The sequence below is a fragment of the Macaca nemestrina genome, chromosome 1, assembly GCF_043159975.1.
Source record: "Macaca nemestrina isolate mMacNem1 chromosome 1, mMacNem.hap1, whole genome shotgun sequence".
In the NCBI taxonomy this organism is placed as follows: domain Eukaryota; kingdom Metazoa; phylum Chordata; class Mammalia; order Primates; family Cercopithecidae; genus Macaca; species Macaca nemestrina.
Window position 1 is genome coordinate 200,987,104 of NC_092125.1, and position 18,955 is coordinate 201,006,058.

At 43.0% G+C, this 18,955-nt stretch overlaps 1 protein-coding gene across 7 annotated transcripts in view; it reads left to right on the top strand.

The window, feature by feature from the left end:
• LOC105494662 (ring finger protein 19B) overlaps nucleotides 1–18,955 on the top strand; it is a 38,230-nt gene that overhangs the window by 1,703 nt on the left and 17,572 nt on the right. For 5 of the 7 annotated variants that reach the window (XM_071096645.1, XM_071096646.1, XM_071096636.1 and 2 more), the window contains exons 2-4: nucleotides 14,946–15,151; nucleotides 16,359–16,503; nucleotides 18,171–18,333. In XM_071096645.1, the coding sequence (XP_070952746.1) occupies nucleotides 14,946–15,151; nucleotides 16,359–16,503; nucleotides 18,171–18,333 (514 nt within the window). The remainder of the gene's footprint in view (nucleotides 1–14,945; nucleotides 15,152–16,358; nucleotides 16,504–18,170; nucleotides 18,334–18,955) is intronic. The other 2 variants (XM_071096649.1, XM_071096637.1) reach the window with 1 other exon arrangement.

Genomic DNA, 18,955 nt, shown 5'->3' on the forward strand with positions numbered 1-18,955 from the left:
GCTCTGGGGTACCCTGAGCACTGTGTGTTCTGTGCCACGTTATCGGGAGGCACTCTGTCGTTCTTACCTTACTGCGTTGGGTAGGGTGAGGGATGGACAGACATGTTCTTTTTCCAGAGACTCAATGGGGCACTGAGAAGAAGAATGTCCAGAGGTTGGTGTGGTAGGATAAATTGTGTTTCTGAACCCCTTTGATCTTGAGTTCTTGAGTCTTTTTAATGCACCATGTATGCTGAATTTTAAAGGGCAGTGAATTAAATATGCAATATCTGCAGAGACATAATACACCAGATTTTCCTATCTGAAGCATTCAGTGGAGACCCTCCTCGCCCTCCCCACCTTTAGAAGTCTAACTGATTGTTACTGTCGGTATATCCCATGAATGGTTGCACACAGGAAGAGGGGCTCATTTAAGTAGTTGGGAGTCAGACAGCCATTACCTGCTCTGTGACCTTGGGCAGATAATTTTATTCTTGTGTGTCGTGTTTTGGCGACAAAAAGATGCTAGGGACTCCTTGCAGTGTGTAAATGTAACGCTAGTAAAAAGTTGTGTGATCTTTAGCTTCAAAGGAGTTAAGGACTTTTAATTGTAGCCTATATATCCAGGTTGTTTTGAGATCTCCATGATCCTGCTGGTTGTCTCCTTTCAAAAGGCTCTGTCTTAGACTGTCTAGAAGGGTAAGAAGAGTTAACTTCTGTTTTTAATTCTGCCAGACTTGTTTAGAAATGGGTGTGTTATTTAACCTCACTGAGATGGGGTTTCTAAATTACTTTGAAGTGTTGTGGTCAAAGGAGTGGTGTTTATGGTGGCTAACTTTCACTTTCAGTTAATAAGTATCAGGAAGGACCTTTTAGGTTCATGGAACTGTTTATGTCTGGTGATCTTACTGGCCCTCTGCGGTTAATTTATATGATATTAAAGTTTTACAGATACTGTTGATCTGTTTTTTTAACCAAACGAATATTAAGAGAACACAGGCCAGGCTCGGTGGCTCACGCCTGTAGTCCTAGCACTCTGGGAGACCAAGGCAGGCGGATCACCTGAGGTCAGAAGCTCGAGACCAGCCTGGCCAACATAGTGAAATCTTGTCTCTACTAAAAATACAAAAATTAGCCTGGGTGGTGGTGCACACCTGTAGTCCCAGCTACCCAGGAGGCTGAGGCAGAATCACTTGAACCCAAGAGGCAGAGGTTGCAGTGAGCCAAGATCAGGCCACTGTACTCCAGCCTGGGTGACAGAGAGATTCTGTCTCAAAAAAAAAAAAAAAACCGCCGCATAGTTAATTTTGGAATAGTACATTAACTCCTTTCTGAGATGTTTCCTTGAGTTCTAAGAAATGTGGCAGATCATCTTTCTGGAAAACGTCCATTTTTTAAATTTTTCTAAAGTCAGTTTCTGTCTTTGCTCACATCAATAAAAATGCACAGAAAATAATTTTCAAGCTTGGTGACAACTCTCAACTATTTGGAAGTTATTAAAAAATTAGGCCATTTCTTATTTTAGTCAAGGATTATGTTAGTATCCTCCAGATTTTATTTCTTAATTAGTTAAAAGAATGATAATCATATGTATAGTAATATATATAAGCTATGTATTTTTAAATATGTATCATCTACAGACTTAAGGTGGAGTTTGGGGAAAGAAAGAAAGTTGGCCTCTCAATACCTGTGCGCCAGGCATATATAATTTAATTTGATCCTCACAACCTTGTGAGATAGGTTTGATATAGTTTTACAAATGAGGAAACCAAAGTTTAAGGAAATTGAATGACTTGTTCAGGGTCATATAACTAGTAAGTGGTGAAACCAGGCTTAGAACAGGGGTCTTAATTCCAACCAAGGCCAATGTTCCTTCCACTCAGCCCCTGTTTTAAAAAGCATTGGCTTATCAACATAGCCCCATTATTGAGGATGCTGCTGCTTGGGTGCATTTCATTAAGTGTAGCCTGAGGACAACATTGAGAAAGCCAAAGATACTAGAGTCTAGTTTCCTTTCTGATTCCTGTTGTTAACAGCCTCCTACCTACCTTATTTTTCTTATCTGAAATAGGCCTAATTCTTTCCTGACTTGAGAGATTTAGTTAATGTTTACACAGTGTTTTGAGATCTTCAGTTGAAAGTGGTTACAGGGAGTAACTTTAAAATTCTGTTAGTTGCCAAATAGATGCCTGAGTTCTCCCTTGGGATGTGGCTAGTTGCTTTGCACCTTTTTTTCCGGGGGGGGACAGGGTTTCGCTCTGTCACCCAAGCTGGAGTGCAGCAGTGGTGCAATCACGGCTCACTGCAGCCTCAACCTCCTGGGCTCAGGTGATCCGTCTGCCTCAGCATCTCAAGTAGCTGGGACCACAGGTGCATGCCACCAAGCCTAGCTAATTATTATTATTATTATTATTATTATTATTATTATTATTATTTTTAGAGACAGAGTCTCCCTATGTTGCCCAGGCTGGTCTTGAACTCCTGGGCTCAAGCTGTTTTCCTGCCTTGGCCTCCCGAAGTGCTGGGATTATTGCTGCCTCTTTTTAATGCCAGGAAAAAAAATAGCTTCTGTGTTCTTATGGGATGTCATAGTTCCCTTGTTTTGTTTTGAACAGTGTTGTTTTGTTTTGTTTTGTTTTAGAGAGGGAGTCTCAACTCTGTGCCCAGGCTGGAGTGCAGTGGCATAATCGTGGCTTACTACAACCTCAAACTCCTTGGCTAAAGCAGTACTCACTCCCACCTTAGCCTTCTGAGTAACTGGGATTATAGGCACGAACCACTGCACCCAGCTCCTTTGTTTTACTTTTTAAACAACTTATTCTATTCTTCTGGGGCTGGTAAAGGTCATGGATAAACATTAGAAGAGAAGTCCAAGTCCCAGTCACCTCCTATTCCCATACTTGACCATCTTTACTGCCCACAGATAAAGTTCTTGCCAGCCAAATTGATCAGGTCTCCCCTCTGCCTTGTTTGTATGTGCATTTGGTAGGGTGAGGGGGGTGTGTGAGCAATCTTACAGGTTCTGATCGTTAGTTTTACTGTAATTACTCATAATAACAAGAACACCATGCATTCAGAGATTCATGGTTTGTTTACAGAATATTTGTAGGATAGAGCAAATTTGGATTTTTCTTTTTTTTTTTTTTTTTTTTGAGATGGAGTCTCGCTCTGTCACCCAGGCTGGAGTTCAGTGGCGCGATCTCAGCTCACTGCAAGCTCCGCCTCCCGGGTTCATGCCATTCTCCTGCCTCAGCCTCCCGAGTAGCTGGGACTACAGGCGCCCGCCACCACGCCGGCTAATTTTTTGTATTTTTTTTTAGTAGAGATGGGGTTTCACTGTGTTAGCCAGGATGGTCTCGATCTCCTGACCTTGTGATCCCCCCGCCTCGACCTCCCAAAGTGCTGGGATTACAGGCATGAGCCACCGCGCCCGGCCGGATTTTTCTTTTCTTATACTCAAATATGATTTTATTTTATTCATAAATAAGGGAACCAATTTCAGTGGGAAAACATCCACATTATGATTTCTTTTTTTTTTTTTCTGAGATGGAGTCTCACTCTGTTGCCCAGACTGGAGTGCAGTGGCGCCATCTCTGCTCACTGCAAGCTCCACCTCCCGGGTTTGTGCCATTTTCCTGCCTCAGCCTCCCAAGTAGCTGGGACTACAGGCGCCTGCCACCACCCGGCTAATTTTTTAATTTTTTTATTTTTTGTATTTTTAGTAGAGATGGGGTTTCACCTTATTAGCCAGGATGGTCTCTATCTCCTGACCTCGTGATCTGCCCACTTTGGCCTCTCAAAGTGCTGGGATTACTGGCGTGAGCCACCGTACCCAGCCTCACATTATTATTTAATATACTAAGAACAATATAGCCTAGTATAATCTTAAAACAAGGTGTCAAATGAGATAAAATTAGTTCAGAATACAAATAACTGATTTTTTATAGTTCTTTATAATCTTCAGACTATAATCTCATTCAGACATAATTTCATTTTAGTCTCATCCAGGTAGATGTTGACAAATGCATTTTATATACAAGAAACCAGTTCAGAGAAGTTTAAATATGGGGCCTGGTGTTTCATTGCTAATAATTGATGTAGTTGATCTTTTACCCTTTTGAGTCTCTGCCCAAGTATGTCTCTTCAGAAACCCCCAAATCATGTAACTGTAATGTTTTCCTCTCGAGTGTCCTGTTGCTAATCTTAAAACCCTTTCAGAATCTTTAGGAGACTGCCGGTGAGCAAAGTAGGCAACAGAAAATTTCCTGGTATACAGGGTCAGATCTTCTGTACAGATGAATAAGAAGGGATAAGGCTGTCTTGACCTAAATTCTTTTTTTTTTTTTAAAGACAGAGTTTCACTCTTGTTGCCCAGGCTGGAGTGCAATGGCACAATCTCAGCTCACCACAACCTCCGCCTCCCAGGTTCAAGTGATTCTCTTGCCTCGACCTCGCTAGTAGCTGGGATTATAGGCATGTGCCACCACACCCGGCCAATTTTGTATTTTTAGTAAAGACAGGGTTTCTCCATGTTGGTCAGGCAGGTCTCGAACTCCCGACCTCAGGTGATCGGCCCACCTCAGCCTCCCAAAGTGCTGGGATTACTGGAGTGAGCCACTGCGCCCAGCCAACCTAAATTCTTTGTGCAGGTCCACCACTCCAGCCTTTCATTGCTGCCTCTGTCCCCTGCAGAATCCTTGCTCCCACCTGATCCCAGGAAATAGTATCAGCTATTGGCTTTTTCAGACAACTAGACTGGACCATTCCATAAACAGGAAGCTTTTGTTCATCCCTAGCACATTTATGAGGGAAGAGCAAGCAAGCTCTTTGAACAAGACAAATTTCAGTAGATGAAGGAGGATTTTTGCTTTCTGAAGCCTCCCTGAACCTCTTCTCTTGATTTGGCTCCATACCTCCTGTTCCACAACTTTTCCCTGCATTCCCCAACTCCACATCACCCCCTCCTCTTGTGCACGTACACCATCCTCCATCCAGCCCAATACATCTGTCTCAGATTTGCTAAAGTACTTGTACTAAAGGAGAACATCTGTATCGCTCCTCTGCTTAAAACTTCATTGACTACCTAACCTATAAGATGACTTCTCATTATGTCTTTGAGAACTTATTTGATCTATCCTTATCATTTAAGCTCCTTTACAGTCTCCAACCATCTTTTTTTTTTTTTTTTTTTTGAGACAGAGTCTCACTCTGTTGCCCAGGCAGGCTGGAAAGCAGTGGCGTGATCTCAGCTCACTGCAAGCTCTGTCTCCCGGGTTCATGCCATTCTCCTGCCTCAGCGTCCCGAGTAGCTGGGACTACAGGCACTTGCCACCATGCCTGGCTAATTTTTTGTATTTTTAGTAGAGACGGGGTTTCACCGTGTTAGCCAGGATGGTCTCGATCTCCTGACCTCGTGAGCCACCACGCACTGCCATCTTCAACTATCTTTTAATTTTATTTTCTATTTTTTACTCACATCACTATTTCCTAAGGTGTGTTATAGGCATTACTTAAAAGAAAAATGTTTTGTAAGGAAATAAGCTTGGAAAATATTGGGTTAAACAAAATAAAACAAGTTTATGAGTTTCTAAATCTTTAAGAATCTTAAATCCTTAAACATGCTAATACACTAATATGTAGTATAAATCTTTAATATAATATAATTTCCCCAATTTAGATCACCAGGAAACAGGTTTTTGTTTTTTCTGTAGCATCTTTAAGGCTTAACTCAAACTTTCCCTAAAGTTACCATGCTGGCCTGCCTTTGGTTAGTGTCCTTATTTAACCATAAACCTTATGCTCTGAATAGATTGAGAGCTCATGCCTCTAGACTAGGATATCTATATTCCAACCATTTCTACAACTCTGTGTACAAAGTCTTTCAATTAGGTTCTAGAAGAGTGTGGTACCTAGGTGAATTTTGATGAGAAAGATAAGAAATATAAGCAGCATAGTTCTCAGAGGAGGAATAGAGATGAGAGAGGTAAGCAAGAATAGGATAGACAGGTGATCATTCAGTTCAACATACAACTTTTTTTTTGAGATGTAGTCTCGCTCTGTCGCCCAGGCTGGAGTGCAGTTGCGCCATCTCAACTCACTGCAACCTCCACCTCTCAGGTTGAAGCAATTCTCCTGCCTCACCTTCCCGAGTATCTGGGATTACAGGCACATGCCACAATGCCCAGCTAATTTTTATATTTTTAGTAGAGACAGGGTTTCACCATGTTGGCCAGGCTGGTCTTGAATTCTTGACTTCAAGTGATCCACCTGCCTCAGCCTCCCAAAGTGTTGGGATTATAGGCGTGAGCCACCCCACCAGGCTTCAACAGATACTTTTGGAATGATACAATGTTGAACTCTGGGTGAGTACTGGATATTACAAAAAGAACTTAGACATGGTCTTCTTGATAGGAAATTTTTTTTTTTTTTTTTTTTGAGACGGAGTCTGGCTCTGTCGCCCAGGCTGGAGTGCGGTGGCCGGATCTCAGCTCACTGCAAGCTCCGCCTCCCGGGTTTACGCCATTCTCCTGGCCCAGCCTCCCGAGTAGCTGGGACTACAGGCGCCCGCCACGTCGCCCGGCTAGTTTTTTGTATTTTTTTTTAGTAGAGATGGGATTTCACTGTGTTAGCCAGGATGGTCTCGATCTCCTGACCTCGTGATCCGCCCATCTCGGCCTCCCAAAGTGCTGGGATTACAGGCTTGAGCCACTGCGCCCAGCCAATTGATAGGAAATTTCACCTGGTAGAGGAGACAGATGATTGATACATAGATAGGTAAAGAATTATACAAATGTCGGTGATAAATACTAAAGAAAATACAGGTGTTCTTAGATAGATGAAAGAACAGTAGATTTTGCATGACGGTTTCAAGAAAGACTTCACAGAGGAGCGGGCATGGTGGTGTGCACCTGTGGTCCCAGCTGCTCAGGAGGCTGAGGTGGGAGGATTAGTTGAGCCCAGGAGTTCGAGACCAGCCTGGGTAATAGCAAGACCCCATACCTGGGAAGTGACTAGAGATCACCTTGAAAACGTGGACTGGATTCAGGTTGATAGGCCTGTGTAAGCTGTGGAAATAAGTTTTGGGTTGAAGCACTTTTTTTTTCTTTTTTCTTTTTCTTTGAAGGACTTTTTTTTTTTTTTTTTTTTTGAGACAGAGTCTCGCTCAGTCGCCCAGGCTGGAGTGCGGTGGCCAGATCTCAGCTCACTGCAAGCTCCGCCTCCCGGGTTTATGCCATTCTCCTGCCTCAGCCTCCCAAATAGCTGGGACTACAGGCGCCCGCCACCTCGCCCAGCTAGTTTTTTGTATTTTTTTAGTAGAGACGGGGTTTCACCGTGTTCGCCAGGATGGTCTCGATCTGCCGACCTCGTGATCCGCCCGTCTCGGCCTCCCAAAGTGCTGGGATTACAGGCTTGAGCCCACCGCGCCCGGCCGCTTCTTTGAAGGATTTTAAGCAAAAGAGTATAACCTTCTAGAATGGAATTTGGATGGAGTGGGGAATTAGGGAGACCAGATAAGGAGGCTTTTGGGGTTGTCTAGCCTAGAGATGGGTCTTAAATGGGCAGGAAAAATGAAGATGTTAAGGGTGCAGTTCATTGTGACAACTTGGCGCATGTCTACCACCCTGATGCTTACTAGGGGTCTATTTGTAAATGGGTAACCTAGTTATGTTGCATGACTTGGGGATGGAAATTACAGACATAATATAGGAACACATATCTTTTTTTTTTTTTTTTTTTTTTTTTTTGAGACGGAGTCTTGCTCTGTCACCCAGGCTGGAGTGCAGTGGCCGGATCTCAGCTCACTGCAAGCTCCACCTCCCGGGTTTACGCCATTCTCCTGCCTCAGCCTCCCGAGTAGCTGGGACTACAGGCACCCACCACTTCGCCCAGCTAGTTTTTTGTATTTTTTAGTAGAGACGGGGTTTCACCGTGTTAGCCAGGATGGTCTCGATCTCCTGACCTCGTGATCCACCCGTCTCGGCCTCCCAAAGTGCTGGGATTACAGGCTTGAGCCACCGCGCCCAGCCAGGAACACATTTCTTTAACCACCGAAGTCTGTTGGAGCATAATCAAATTTATACTAATGGAAATCTTTTTTTCCAGGGCTGAAGCTAAGTAATGCTGTGGTCTAGCTTGTCACTTTATGATGTTTCTGAAGCTTTAGGAAATTAATAAAATGAGGAAAAGTTGTATGAACTTAAGCAGTGGGGGCTGTGGGGAGCGGTCTGTAGTCTCTTTCTTTTTTATTCTTTTTTATTTTTTTGAGTTAGGGTCTAACTCTGTAACTCTGTTGCCTGTGCTGGAGTGCAGTAGTGCAATTTCAGCTCAGTGGAACCTCAACCTCCCAGACTCGGGTGATCTTCCCACCTCAGCCTCATAAGTAGCTGGGACTACAGGCATGTGCCACCACATGACACCATATCCCACCACACTCGGCTTTTTGTTGTTGTTGTTATTTGAAGAGAGAGTCTCACTCTGTCACCCAGGCTGGAGTACAGTGGCACAATTTCGGCTCACAGCAACCTCTGCCTCCTGGATTCAAGCGGTTCTCCTGCCTCAACCTCCTGAGTAGCTGGGACTACAAGTGCATGCCACTACGCCCAGCTAGTTTTTTTTGTATTTTTAGTAGAGATGGGGTTTCGTCACATTGGCCAGGCTGGTCTCGAACTCCTGACCTCAGATGATCCACCCACCTTGGCCTCCCAAAGTGCTGGGATTACAAGCATGAGCCACCGTGCCCGGCCTAATTTTTGTGTCTTTCATAGAGATGGGATTTCAACATGTTGCCCTGGCTGGTCTTGAACTCTCAGGTTCAAGTGATCCTCCTGCCTTTGCCTGACAAAGTTCTGGGGTTATAAGCATGAGCCACTGCACCCAGCTGTGTCTGTATTCTTCACAGCATGTAATTTTCTACACCTTTCTTTTAGTTTCTAATTAGCAAGCCTGAATGGTTGGTTAAGCTAAAAGAGCAGAGTAAGAGAGATGCACCAGCATGGGACATGGAAGAGAAGGAACAAGGTGGACAGGGCAGATTGGGTCTCAAGGATGAGGTTTTTCTTTTTTCTTTTCTTTCTTTTTTTTTTTTTTGTTTTTTTTTTTGTTTTTTTTTTTTTGTTTGTTTTTTGTTTTGAAACAGGGTCTAGCTCTATCTCCCAGGCTGGAGTGCAGTGGCGCAATCTCAGCTCACTGCAAGCTCCACCTCCTGGGCTGAAGCCATCCTCCCACCTCAGCCCCCTGAGTAGCTGGGACTACAGGCATGCACCACCATGCCTAGCTAATTTTTTTCTTTTTTTTTTTTTTGGTAGAGATGGCGTTTTGCCATGTTGCCCAGACTGGTCTTGAACTCCCAAGCTTAAGCAATCCACCCACCTTGGTGTCCCAAAGTGCTGGGATTACAGGTGTGGTCCACCATGCCCAGGCAAGGTTTTTTTTTTTCAACTATTCGAGAAGATTACTCTATTCAGAACTTAGGAGTTTACCACTAAAGTGGGTTTATATGAAATTTTAGGATTAGGTTACAGTACCTGGTGTATAATAAGCCAATAGATACATGGATACATTAAAAAGATTGCTTTAGAGCAGAGTGATGGCCTAGGAGAAGACCTAGAATGCTCTGGGAAAGTCAGACAACCAAAACAAGAGAGGGTCTCTGTCATTCATGCAATACAGTTATTTTGAGCATGAACCAGTGTACTAGACTGAGATTAAAAAGTGGATGATATGTCTCCTTAAGTCCAGTGTGGTTTGGGAGGCAAGCATATAAACAGATAGTTACAATATAATGTGATAAGTGTTATAAAATAATTGTGCACACCCACGATGTAGGCAACCAGCTGCCTAGAGAGGTTAAGTATATTTTACAGAGAAGATGACACTTGAGTTGGTTCTTAAATGGGTACTTGTCAGGGCAAGAAGTAAGGACAAGGCATTTCTAGGTAGAAGGAATAGAGTATGTAAAGGCCAGGAGGTAGGACATAGTGTGCAATGTTTTTACACCATACATCTTTCAGGACAAGGTCTCTCGTGCAGTTTTAGAACTTGTTAGCTACGTTTGAATGTGACAAGCACCTATACCTCCATTTGGTGGAACAGAAGTTAAGGTTTGGAGATTTTTTTTTTTTTTTTTTTGAGACGGAATTTTTCTCTTGTTGCCCAGGCCGGAGTAAAATGGTGTGATTTTGGCTCACTGCAACCTCCACCTCCTGGATTCAAGCAATTCTTCTGCCTCAGCCTCCCGAGTAGCTGGATTACAGGCTTGCACCACCACGCCTGGCTAATTTTTGTATTTTTAGTTGAGACAGGGTTTTGCCATGTTGGCCAGGCTGGTCTTGAACTCCTGACCTCAGGTGATCCACCTGCCTCGGCCTCCCAAAGTGCTGGGATTACAGGCGTGAGCAACTGTGCCAGGCCGGTTTAGAGATTTTAATAGCTCCATGTCATGCAGTATGAGTCACAGGCAAGAGCTCAGACCAGGTACCCAAAAACAAGATGACAAATCTCATGCCCTGAGTAATTCTGTGTCGTAGTAATAGATTGCTGTGGATTCATGAGTATTTGGGGTTATTTTACTTCCTTGGCACCAAATTAAACACTCAAAATTGACATTGTCAATCCTATCCAACACTCTTTTTAAGAAAAAAAAAAAAGTGGGCCGGGTGCGGTGGCTCACGCTTGTAATCCCAGCACTTTGGGAGGCTGAGGCAGGTGGATCACTTGAAGGCCAGGAGTTCGAGACCAGCCTGGCCAACATGGTGAAACCCCATCTCTACTAAAAATACAAAAAAATTAGCCAGGCATGGTGGTGGGCGCCTGTAAGCCCAGCTACTTGGGAGGCTGAAGCAGGAGAATCTCTTGAACCCCGGAGACAGAGGTTGCTGTAAGCCAAAATTGTGCCGTTGCACTCCAGCCTAGGTAACAAGAGTGAAACTCCGTCTCAAAAAAAAAAAAAAAGGTGGGGGCTGGAGGAATGTTAATAAACATTTACTTCTGCCATATGAGGTAGGAATGGATGATGAAGTATTCAAGACTCCCTACTGGCTGTCCACTTAATTTGTATCTTTAGAAGTTGACTTAATGCTTTTCTGAGGTCATCCAGTAACTTTCCCATTTAATGCAAAATAACAAGCTAGTCACTGTCTTGAGGAGACAGTTGTTTATCTTTAGTAGTTATTTTGCAGCTAGGTGGGGTAAATTTGCTCAGAACTCCTACAGGATATGAATCATTTGCATTCATAGGTTGACCTATTCTCACTTTGTTCTTTCTGAGAAGAGTTTTAATACAGCCTGTATTATATAACATAGAGGATACATCGTCATTTATATTTTCAGTGTCATTCTCAAATCAATTTGCAGAATCTATGATAAACGTGAGAACTTGAGTTGCTATAATTAACATCTCATGTACATTCAAATAAACAAGCAAACTGAAGAATAAATCCCAGAAAATGTTATTAGCTTTTTGCACAAGCTATTTGAGGTCTTCGAATATTGCAGGAGAGTGTGGAATGGAGGACAGTGTGCAGATGGCAACACGGAAACCTGCAGTTACTGATCTTTTTAAAAATGTGTGTGATAGACCAAGCTTGGTGGCTCACGTCTGTAATCCCAGTGCTTTGGGAGACTAAGGTGGGAGGGTTGCTTGAAGACAGGAGTTCCAGAACAGCCTGGGCAACATAGCAAGACCAACCCTGTCTCTACAAAAGAAAAAAAAAAAAAAAGAAAAAGTTAGCTGGGCATGGTGGTATGCACTGCTACTTGGGGAACTGAGATAGGATCACTTGAGCCCAGGAGTTTCAGGTTGCAGTGAGCTATCATCACACCACTGTCTAGAAGCTGGGCAACAGAGTGAGATCTTGTCTCCTAAAAAAAAAAAAAAAATTATGCGATGAACTTTCATAACTTTCAGTTTATTTATTTATTATGTTTTTCAGACAGAATCTCACTCTGTCACCCAGGCTGGAGTGCAGTGGCGCATATGTGGCTCACTGGAGCCTCAACCTCCCAGCCTCAAGCAATCCTCCCACCTCAGACTCCCAAGTAGCTGTGACTGCAGGTATGTGTCACCATGCCTGGCTGATTTTTTTTTTTAGAGAAAAGGTCTTGTTGCTGTGTTGCCCAGGCTGGTCTCAAAATCCTGGCCTCAAGCGATCTTCCTGCCTCAGCCTCCCAAAGTGCTGAGATTACAGGCATGAACCACCTCACCTGGCTAAAATTTTATTTTATACAAGTATTATATTTTCTTATTAGAGTAATCTGAGCATTTAATTGACATATTTGGAATTAATCAGAAAGGCTAATAGTTATATAAATATATTGGATTGTTTGTGTGAGACTAATTCTTGGTAAATCAACATGAACTACAAGAAATGGTCGACGTTAGTGCTGATAAATTCTGAATCTTTACATGAAGAATATGTGTCACAACTGAGTGCAGTGGCTTACGCCTGTAATCCCAACACTTTGAGAGTCTAAGACAGGCAGATCACCAGAGGTCAGGAATTCAAGACCAACCTTGCCAACATGGTGAAGCCCCTTCTCTACTTAAAAAAAAAAACTAGCCAGGCGTGGCGGTGGGCGCCTGTAATTCCAGCTACTCGGGAGGCTGAGGCAGGAGAATCACTTGAACTTGGGAGGAGGAGATTGCAGGGAGCTGAGATCACGCCACTGCGCTCCATCCTGGGCGACATAGCGAGACTCCGTCTCAAAAAAAAAAAAAAAGAATATGTGTCAGAAGAGAGAAAGGGAGGTATGGCATTAATGCTGTATTAATTTATAAGATAGAGGCATGGTATTCTTGGATTCTGGAGCCTATCAGGACATTCAAGGTATTGATTTGAATTGAAAAAGTATGGAAAGATAAAATGAACTTTCAAGAGGGATGCTGATCATAAGTCCATTTAGGGTTATTGTCTCTGTGACTATGGTCAGACTGGCTTCACTGTGGAACTTAAGAATGAAAAAGGCTGGGCATGGTGGCTCACGCCTGTAATCCCAGCACTTTGGGAGGCTGAGGAGGGCGGATCACAAGGTCAAGAGATCGAGACCAGCCAAGCATGGTGGCTCACGCCTGTAATCCCAGCACTTTGGGAGGCCGAGGCAGATCACGAGGTCAGGAGATCGAGACCATCCTGGCTAACATGGTGAAACCCCGTCTCTACTAAAAATATAAAAAATTAGCCAGGTGTGGTGGCGGGCGCCTGTAGTCCCAGCTATTCAGGAGGCTGAGTCAGGAGAATGGCGTGAACCCAGGAGGCAGAGCTTGCAGTGAGCCGAGAGAGAGCCACTGCAGTCCGACCTGGGTGAAAGAGCGAGACTTCTGTCTCAAAATAAATAAATAAATAAAAGAGATCGAGACCATCCTGGCCAACATGGTGAAACCCTGTCTCTACTAAAAATACAAAAATTAGCTGCACGTGATGGTGTGTGCCTGTAGTCCCAGCCACTTAGGCAGGAGAATCTCTTGAACTCGGGAGGCAGAGGTTGCAGTGAGCCGAGTGGCACCACTGCACTCCAGCCTGGCGACAGAGCGAGACTCTGTCTCAAAAAAAAAAAGAAAAAAGAAAAGGGCCGGGCGCGGTGGCTCAAGCCTGTAATCCCAGCACTTTGGGAGGCCGAGACGGGTGGATCACGAGGTCAGGAGATCGAGACCATCCTGGCTAACACGGTGAAACCCCATCTCTACTAAAAAATACAAAAAAAAAAACTAGCCGGGCGAGGTGGCGGGCGCCTGTAGTCCCAGCTACTCAGGAGGCTGAGGCAGGAGAATGGCGTAAACCCAGGAGGTGGAGCTTGCAGTGAGCTGAGATCCAGCCACTGCACCCCAGCCTGGGCGACAGAGCAAGACTCCGTCTCAAAAAAAAAAAAAAAAAAAAGAAAAGAAAAGAATGAAAAGGTAGCATGGTGGCTCATGCCTGTAATTCTAGCACTTTGGGAGGCTGAGGCAGGCTGATTGCTTGAGCCCGGAAGTTTGTGACCAGCCTGGGCACAGGGTGAAACCCCATCTCTAAGGAAATTACAAAAATTAGCCAAGTGTGGTGGTGCACACCTATAGTCCCAGCTACTGTGGAGGCTGAGGCAAGAGAATTGCTTGAGCCTGGGATGCGGAGGTTGCAGTGAGCCAAAATTGTGCCACTGCATTCCAGCCTGGGTGACAGAGCGAGACTCCATCTCAAAAAAAAAAAAAAAAAAAAGAATTAAAAAATAAACTTTCGTTTTTGCCATAGCTCTTTATTTCACTAATGTTCTGTTCCTTCATACAAACGAATACTAATCTCTCTAAATATAGCAAACTATCAAAAGGAAATAGTTTTGTACCCTGTTGTTTATGAAACTTACTATGACAAACTACTCCTAAAGCAGCTTCAGCTATGATTGAATAAATGCTAGAAATCCAGGATAAATATGATACTCCACCTCCACTTTTTAAAGGAAATAAATGATTTGTGTTTTTGGAATCTCAAGAAATTTACAGCTGGGCATGTTGGCTCACTCCTGTAATCCCAGCACTTTGGGAGGCCGAGGCAGGTGGATCACCTGAAGTCAGGAGTTTGAGACTAGCCTGGCCAACGTGGCGAAACTCCGTCTCTACTAAAAATACAAAAAAAATTAGCCGGGTGTGGTGGCTTGCACCTGTAATCCCAACTACTAGGAAGTCTGAGGCAGGAGAATTGCTTGAACCTGGGAGGTGGAGGTTGCAGTAAGCCAAGATTACACCACTGCACTCCAGCCTGGGTGACAGAGCAAGACTCTGTCTCAAAAAAAAAAAAAAAAAAGAAAGAAAGAAATTTACTTTCTCACATGGGATATATTTTACGGTTGGTCAAATGTGCTTGTGTGTGTATGTGTATTCTTTTCTCTGTATCATATGTGATAGTGGGGTAGTTAACATTGTTAACTCTGATGAATAATGTCTCTTTTGGTTAGATCATTCTTACCTTACTGGTATCTCTTACTGTTTCCTTACCTAGTTATGCTGTTATTGCCTATGGCTGTGCCAGCTGCCCGAAGCTAACTTGTGAGAGGGAAGGTTGCCAGACTGAGTTCTGCTACCACTGCAAGCAGATATGGCATCCAAATCAGACATGCGATATGGCCCGTCAACAGAGGGCCCAGAGTTTACGAGTTCGGACCAAACATACTTCAGGTCTAAGTTATGGGCAAGAATCTGGACCAGGTATAAGTTGGCATTATCTCATTGTCTCTTTATTTGGTATTTCATGATGTGAGCCCAAAGCTGAAAGAGATTATCTTGTCGTATAACCCAAGTGCTCCAAAGGATCAGAGAGCAGAAAATATCATTTGGTAGTATTTTCAATATTATAAAAGAGATAGCACTTCCCTCTCTGACCATTATAGGTTATCCAACCCATATAAAATTAAAATGCAACAAAATTGAATTATGTAGTTCCTACTTTCTTAGTAATATGTCTCAGATTGAAGAGCAATTAGTTTGTTTTGTTTTGCTAGGGGCTTTTTCAAAACTTTCATTGTGAACAGAAAGACATTTAATTAGTATTAAACCTGTACTGTTTGCCTTCAAGCTGGCTTAAGTGCCTCACTGCCTTTGGAAGTAGAGTACAGATTGAAGAAAAGGAAATAATATTAGTATAGATTAATGATTAACCTTAAAAGAAGGAATGTCACACATTCAGCTCCAACATTGACCAGTCAGAGTAAACCTATTTTAAAATGTCAGTGGATTTATTGCTTTGTACTTTTATTTTACTGATGTCATTTGGGAGAGGCTAGTAGGAAAGATTTTCCCGTTCACTTTTTCCTGGCACAGCATAATTTCCTAAATTGTCATTTTATTATGATAGTTCATAACTTGCTCTGAAAATTACCAGGTATATATGCTACATAGCATACCCAGTTGTTTTTAGGTTTTGAATTTGAAAGTATCAGGGTAAGGGATTGTGAGCTATGTTAACAGCAAATCACAGTGATACATGTTGAACCTGAAAAATAAATTTCCTGAACTAAAGTTTTTAAAAATGTGAAGCTAATTCCAGGCTGCAGACTATTCTTTCTGTAGGATTCTTCTTTTAAATCTGCCAGCCTATCGACTGGTAGGAATTTCATTTTTGTTGGAAACATCTTTCTCCCTAAGGAAGTCTCCTTGCTAGAATGTGGTTCAAGTGCTGTGTAAGATGCCAGTTGTTGGGATAGGCAGCTCAATGAGAGATAGGATTTGTTTTATGAAAATTCCTGAGGTCTAGACATAGCCAACCTTCCAGTAAAGTGGGTTGTACAATTTGGAGTGTTCAGTGAAGAGTGCTTGACTGCTGCCTCATTTCTTATATATACTCCTCGGAATAATTAAATCAAACTGGATTTAACTAGGGGTGTTTTTCTACCCATTCTTCCTCCCCCACTCATAGCAGATGACATCAAGCCATGCCCACGATGCAGTGCTTATATTATCAAGATGAATGATGGAAGCTGTAATCACATGACCTGTGCAGTGTGTGGCTGTGAATTCTGCTGGCTTTGTATGAAAGAGATCTCAGACTTGCATTACCTCAGGTAAGATGGGAAATGCATCCATTCCTTTTGTAGTCTTATTCTTTACTGATTTAGGGAAAAGGATGTCAAAAAGACACAGCCCTTCTCTCATTACAGATTAAGGAAGCTGTGAAAAGTTCTTCTGATATGCTCCTTTTATGTTTTCACCAGCTACTATTCTAGTTCTTTCCACCTTTCTTAGCTTTTATACGTGCCATATTCCAGGTAGTCTGGATTTGCTTTTCCCCTTTTGCTGTCTTGCCTCCATACTTGTTCATGTTCTTTCCTTTGCCTAGAATGCTTTCTGCCTACCTTCCAGTATCCTCCTTTTATCTCAACTTGTTCAGTTCTTGTCTTTTAAGAGCCACTTAAATGCCATTTCATCCATGATGCCTCACCTTTTTCTGCCTCATTCTTTGACTTTCTTTTATCTTTTGTCATAAATATCATCAGTACTTTATACTTCATGTACATGTCTTATCTTACTAAACTGTAAATATCTTGAGGCTAGAGTTGTGACCTTTTTACAGTTTTTTGCATTTAGTGAGTTCCCAAGGAATTCATTGAGTGAATTTTTTTTTTTTTTTTTTTTTAAGACAGAGTTTCACTCTGTCACCCAGGCTGGAGTGCAGTGGCTAGATCTTGATTCACTGCAACCTCCGTCTCCCGGGTTCAAGTGATTCTCCTGCCTCAGCCTCCCAAGTAGCTGGGATTACAGGCGCCCGCCACCACACCTAGCTAATTTGTGTATTTTTCGTGGAGGCGGGGTTTTACCATGTTAGCCAGTCTGGTCTCGAACTCGAACCTCAGGTGATCCGCCCGCCTCGGCCTCCCAAAGTGCTGGGATTACAAGCGTGAGCCACCGTGCCCAGCCTCATTGAGTGAATATTAAAATATTGTTGTGGAGGAGTTAATATTTACAAGCAAAATGTTTGCTAATATTTACAGAAAAAAATGTGTTAATATTTACAAACATTCATCATGTAAATGAAACACAACACCTTCATTTCCAGTTTTTCAAACATTTGAGTACTTACTGTGTACTAGTCATTGGGGACATACGGGTGAATAAGACATGATCCCTATTTTCAAAATTGCTTATCCCTTCTAATAGAGAAGATAGCACAAAGAGAATGGGCAAAAATGATTGGGCACAGAAGGGCTGAATGTAAAAGTAGCCAAACCTCAGAATACCAAACTGATACAAAGGTTATGATGAGGTCTTTTTATATCCTCTCCCAGGAACATGGTTTGCAGTATCTGTTAGGTGTGGTAGGACATATGCCAAGAAAACTACACAAATCAGAGTGTTCATTAGCTGAAGGGTGCAGTGTGTCTGGATGGGGTGTCAAGTTCATAAGGCTATGCAGCATCCCAAGTATTGTCAGTCATGGAAGCTAGATCAGTTTTGGTGGGTTAGGGAAGACAGAATTCAGCAGAGAAGAATGGAAAAGGAGTTTCAAATCTGGAAGCCTGTCTTTACAACAACAACCAAAAAAGTTTAAGAGCCCAGAGCTCTAATAGTCTGGCCTTGTCCTTTGCTCTCCCTTGTGTAATATATTCATTTCCCGTAAACTTTTCTGTTAATCACTCTTATTGAAAAGAAGGCTGTTGCTGTTATCAGGCCCTTTGATAACAATAGCTGCATTTGTAATGTTGACATTAACTTCAGTCTGTTTCCCTTGCAGCCCCTCTGGCTGTACATTCTGGGGCAAGAAGCCATGGAGCCGTAAGAAGAAAATTCTTTGGCAGCTGGGCACGTTGATTGGTGCTCCAGTGGGGATTTCTCTCATTGCTGGCATTGCCATTCCTGCCATGGTCATTGGCATTCCTGTTTATGTTGGAAGGAAGGTAAGAAAGACATGCTGGTTTCTGTGCTTGTTTCAACTTTAGGTTCGTTGGTAAAGGTTTGAGGGAAATGGGAAGGAGCTGTGTTTCAGAGCTGCCTGAAAACCAGCTGGTTCTTAGATAAAAATAACCTTCCTTTCTTAAATTGATTTTCATAAACCCCCATGAGATCTGAAAGTTCTGATTAACATCCTGAGCCTGGCTTGTCTCAGTGACTTAAAGGTAGAATGCTGGGCTGGGCATGGTGGCTCACATTTGTAATACATGGCCTAGCACTTTGGGAGGCCAAGACAGGTAGATCGGTTGAGCCCAGGTGTTTGAGACCAGCCTGGGCAACATGCAAACCTATCTCTGCCCCCAAAAATAGAAAAATTAGCTAGGTATGGTGGCATGTGGCTATAGTCCCAGCTACTAGGGAGGCTGAGGTGGGAGGATTGCTTGAACCCAGGGAGGTAGAGGTTGCAGTGAGCCAAGATCGCACCACTGCACTCCAGCCTGTGTGACAGACTCCAAAAACAAAAAAGAAGAAGAAGAAGGTAAAATGCTTACTTCATTCCCCTGAGTTATTTTGTCTCTTTTTGGTTTAACTTTGTCTGTATTGTTTTATATCTTCTAGGTCTGAGTT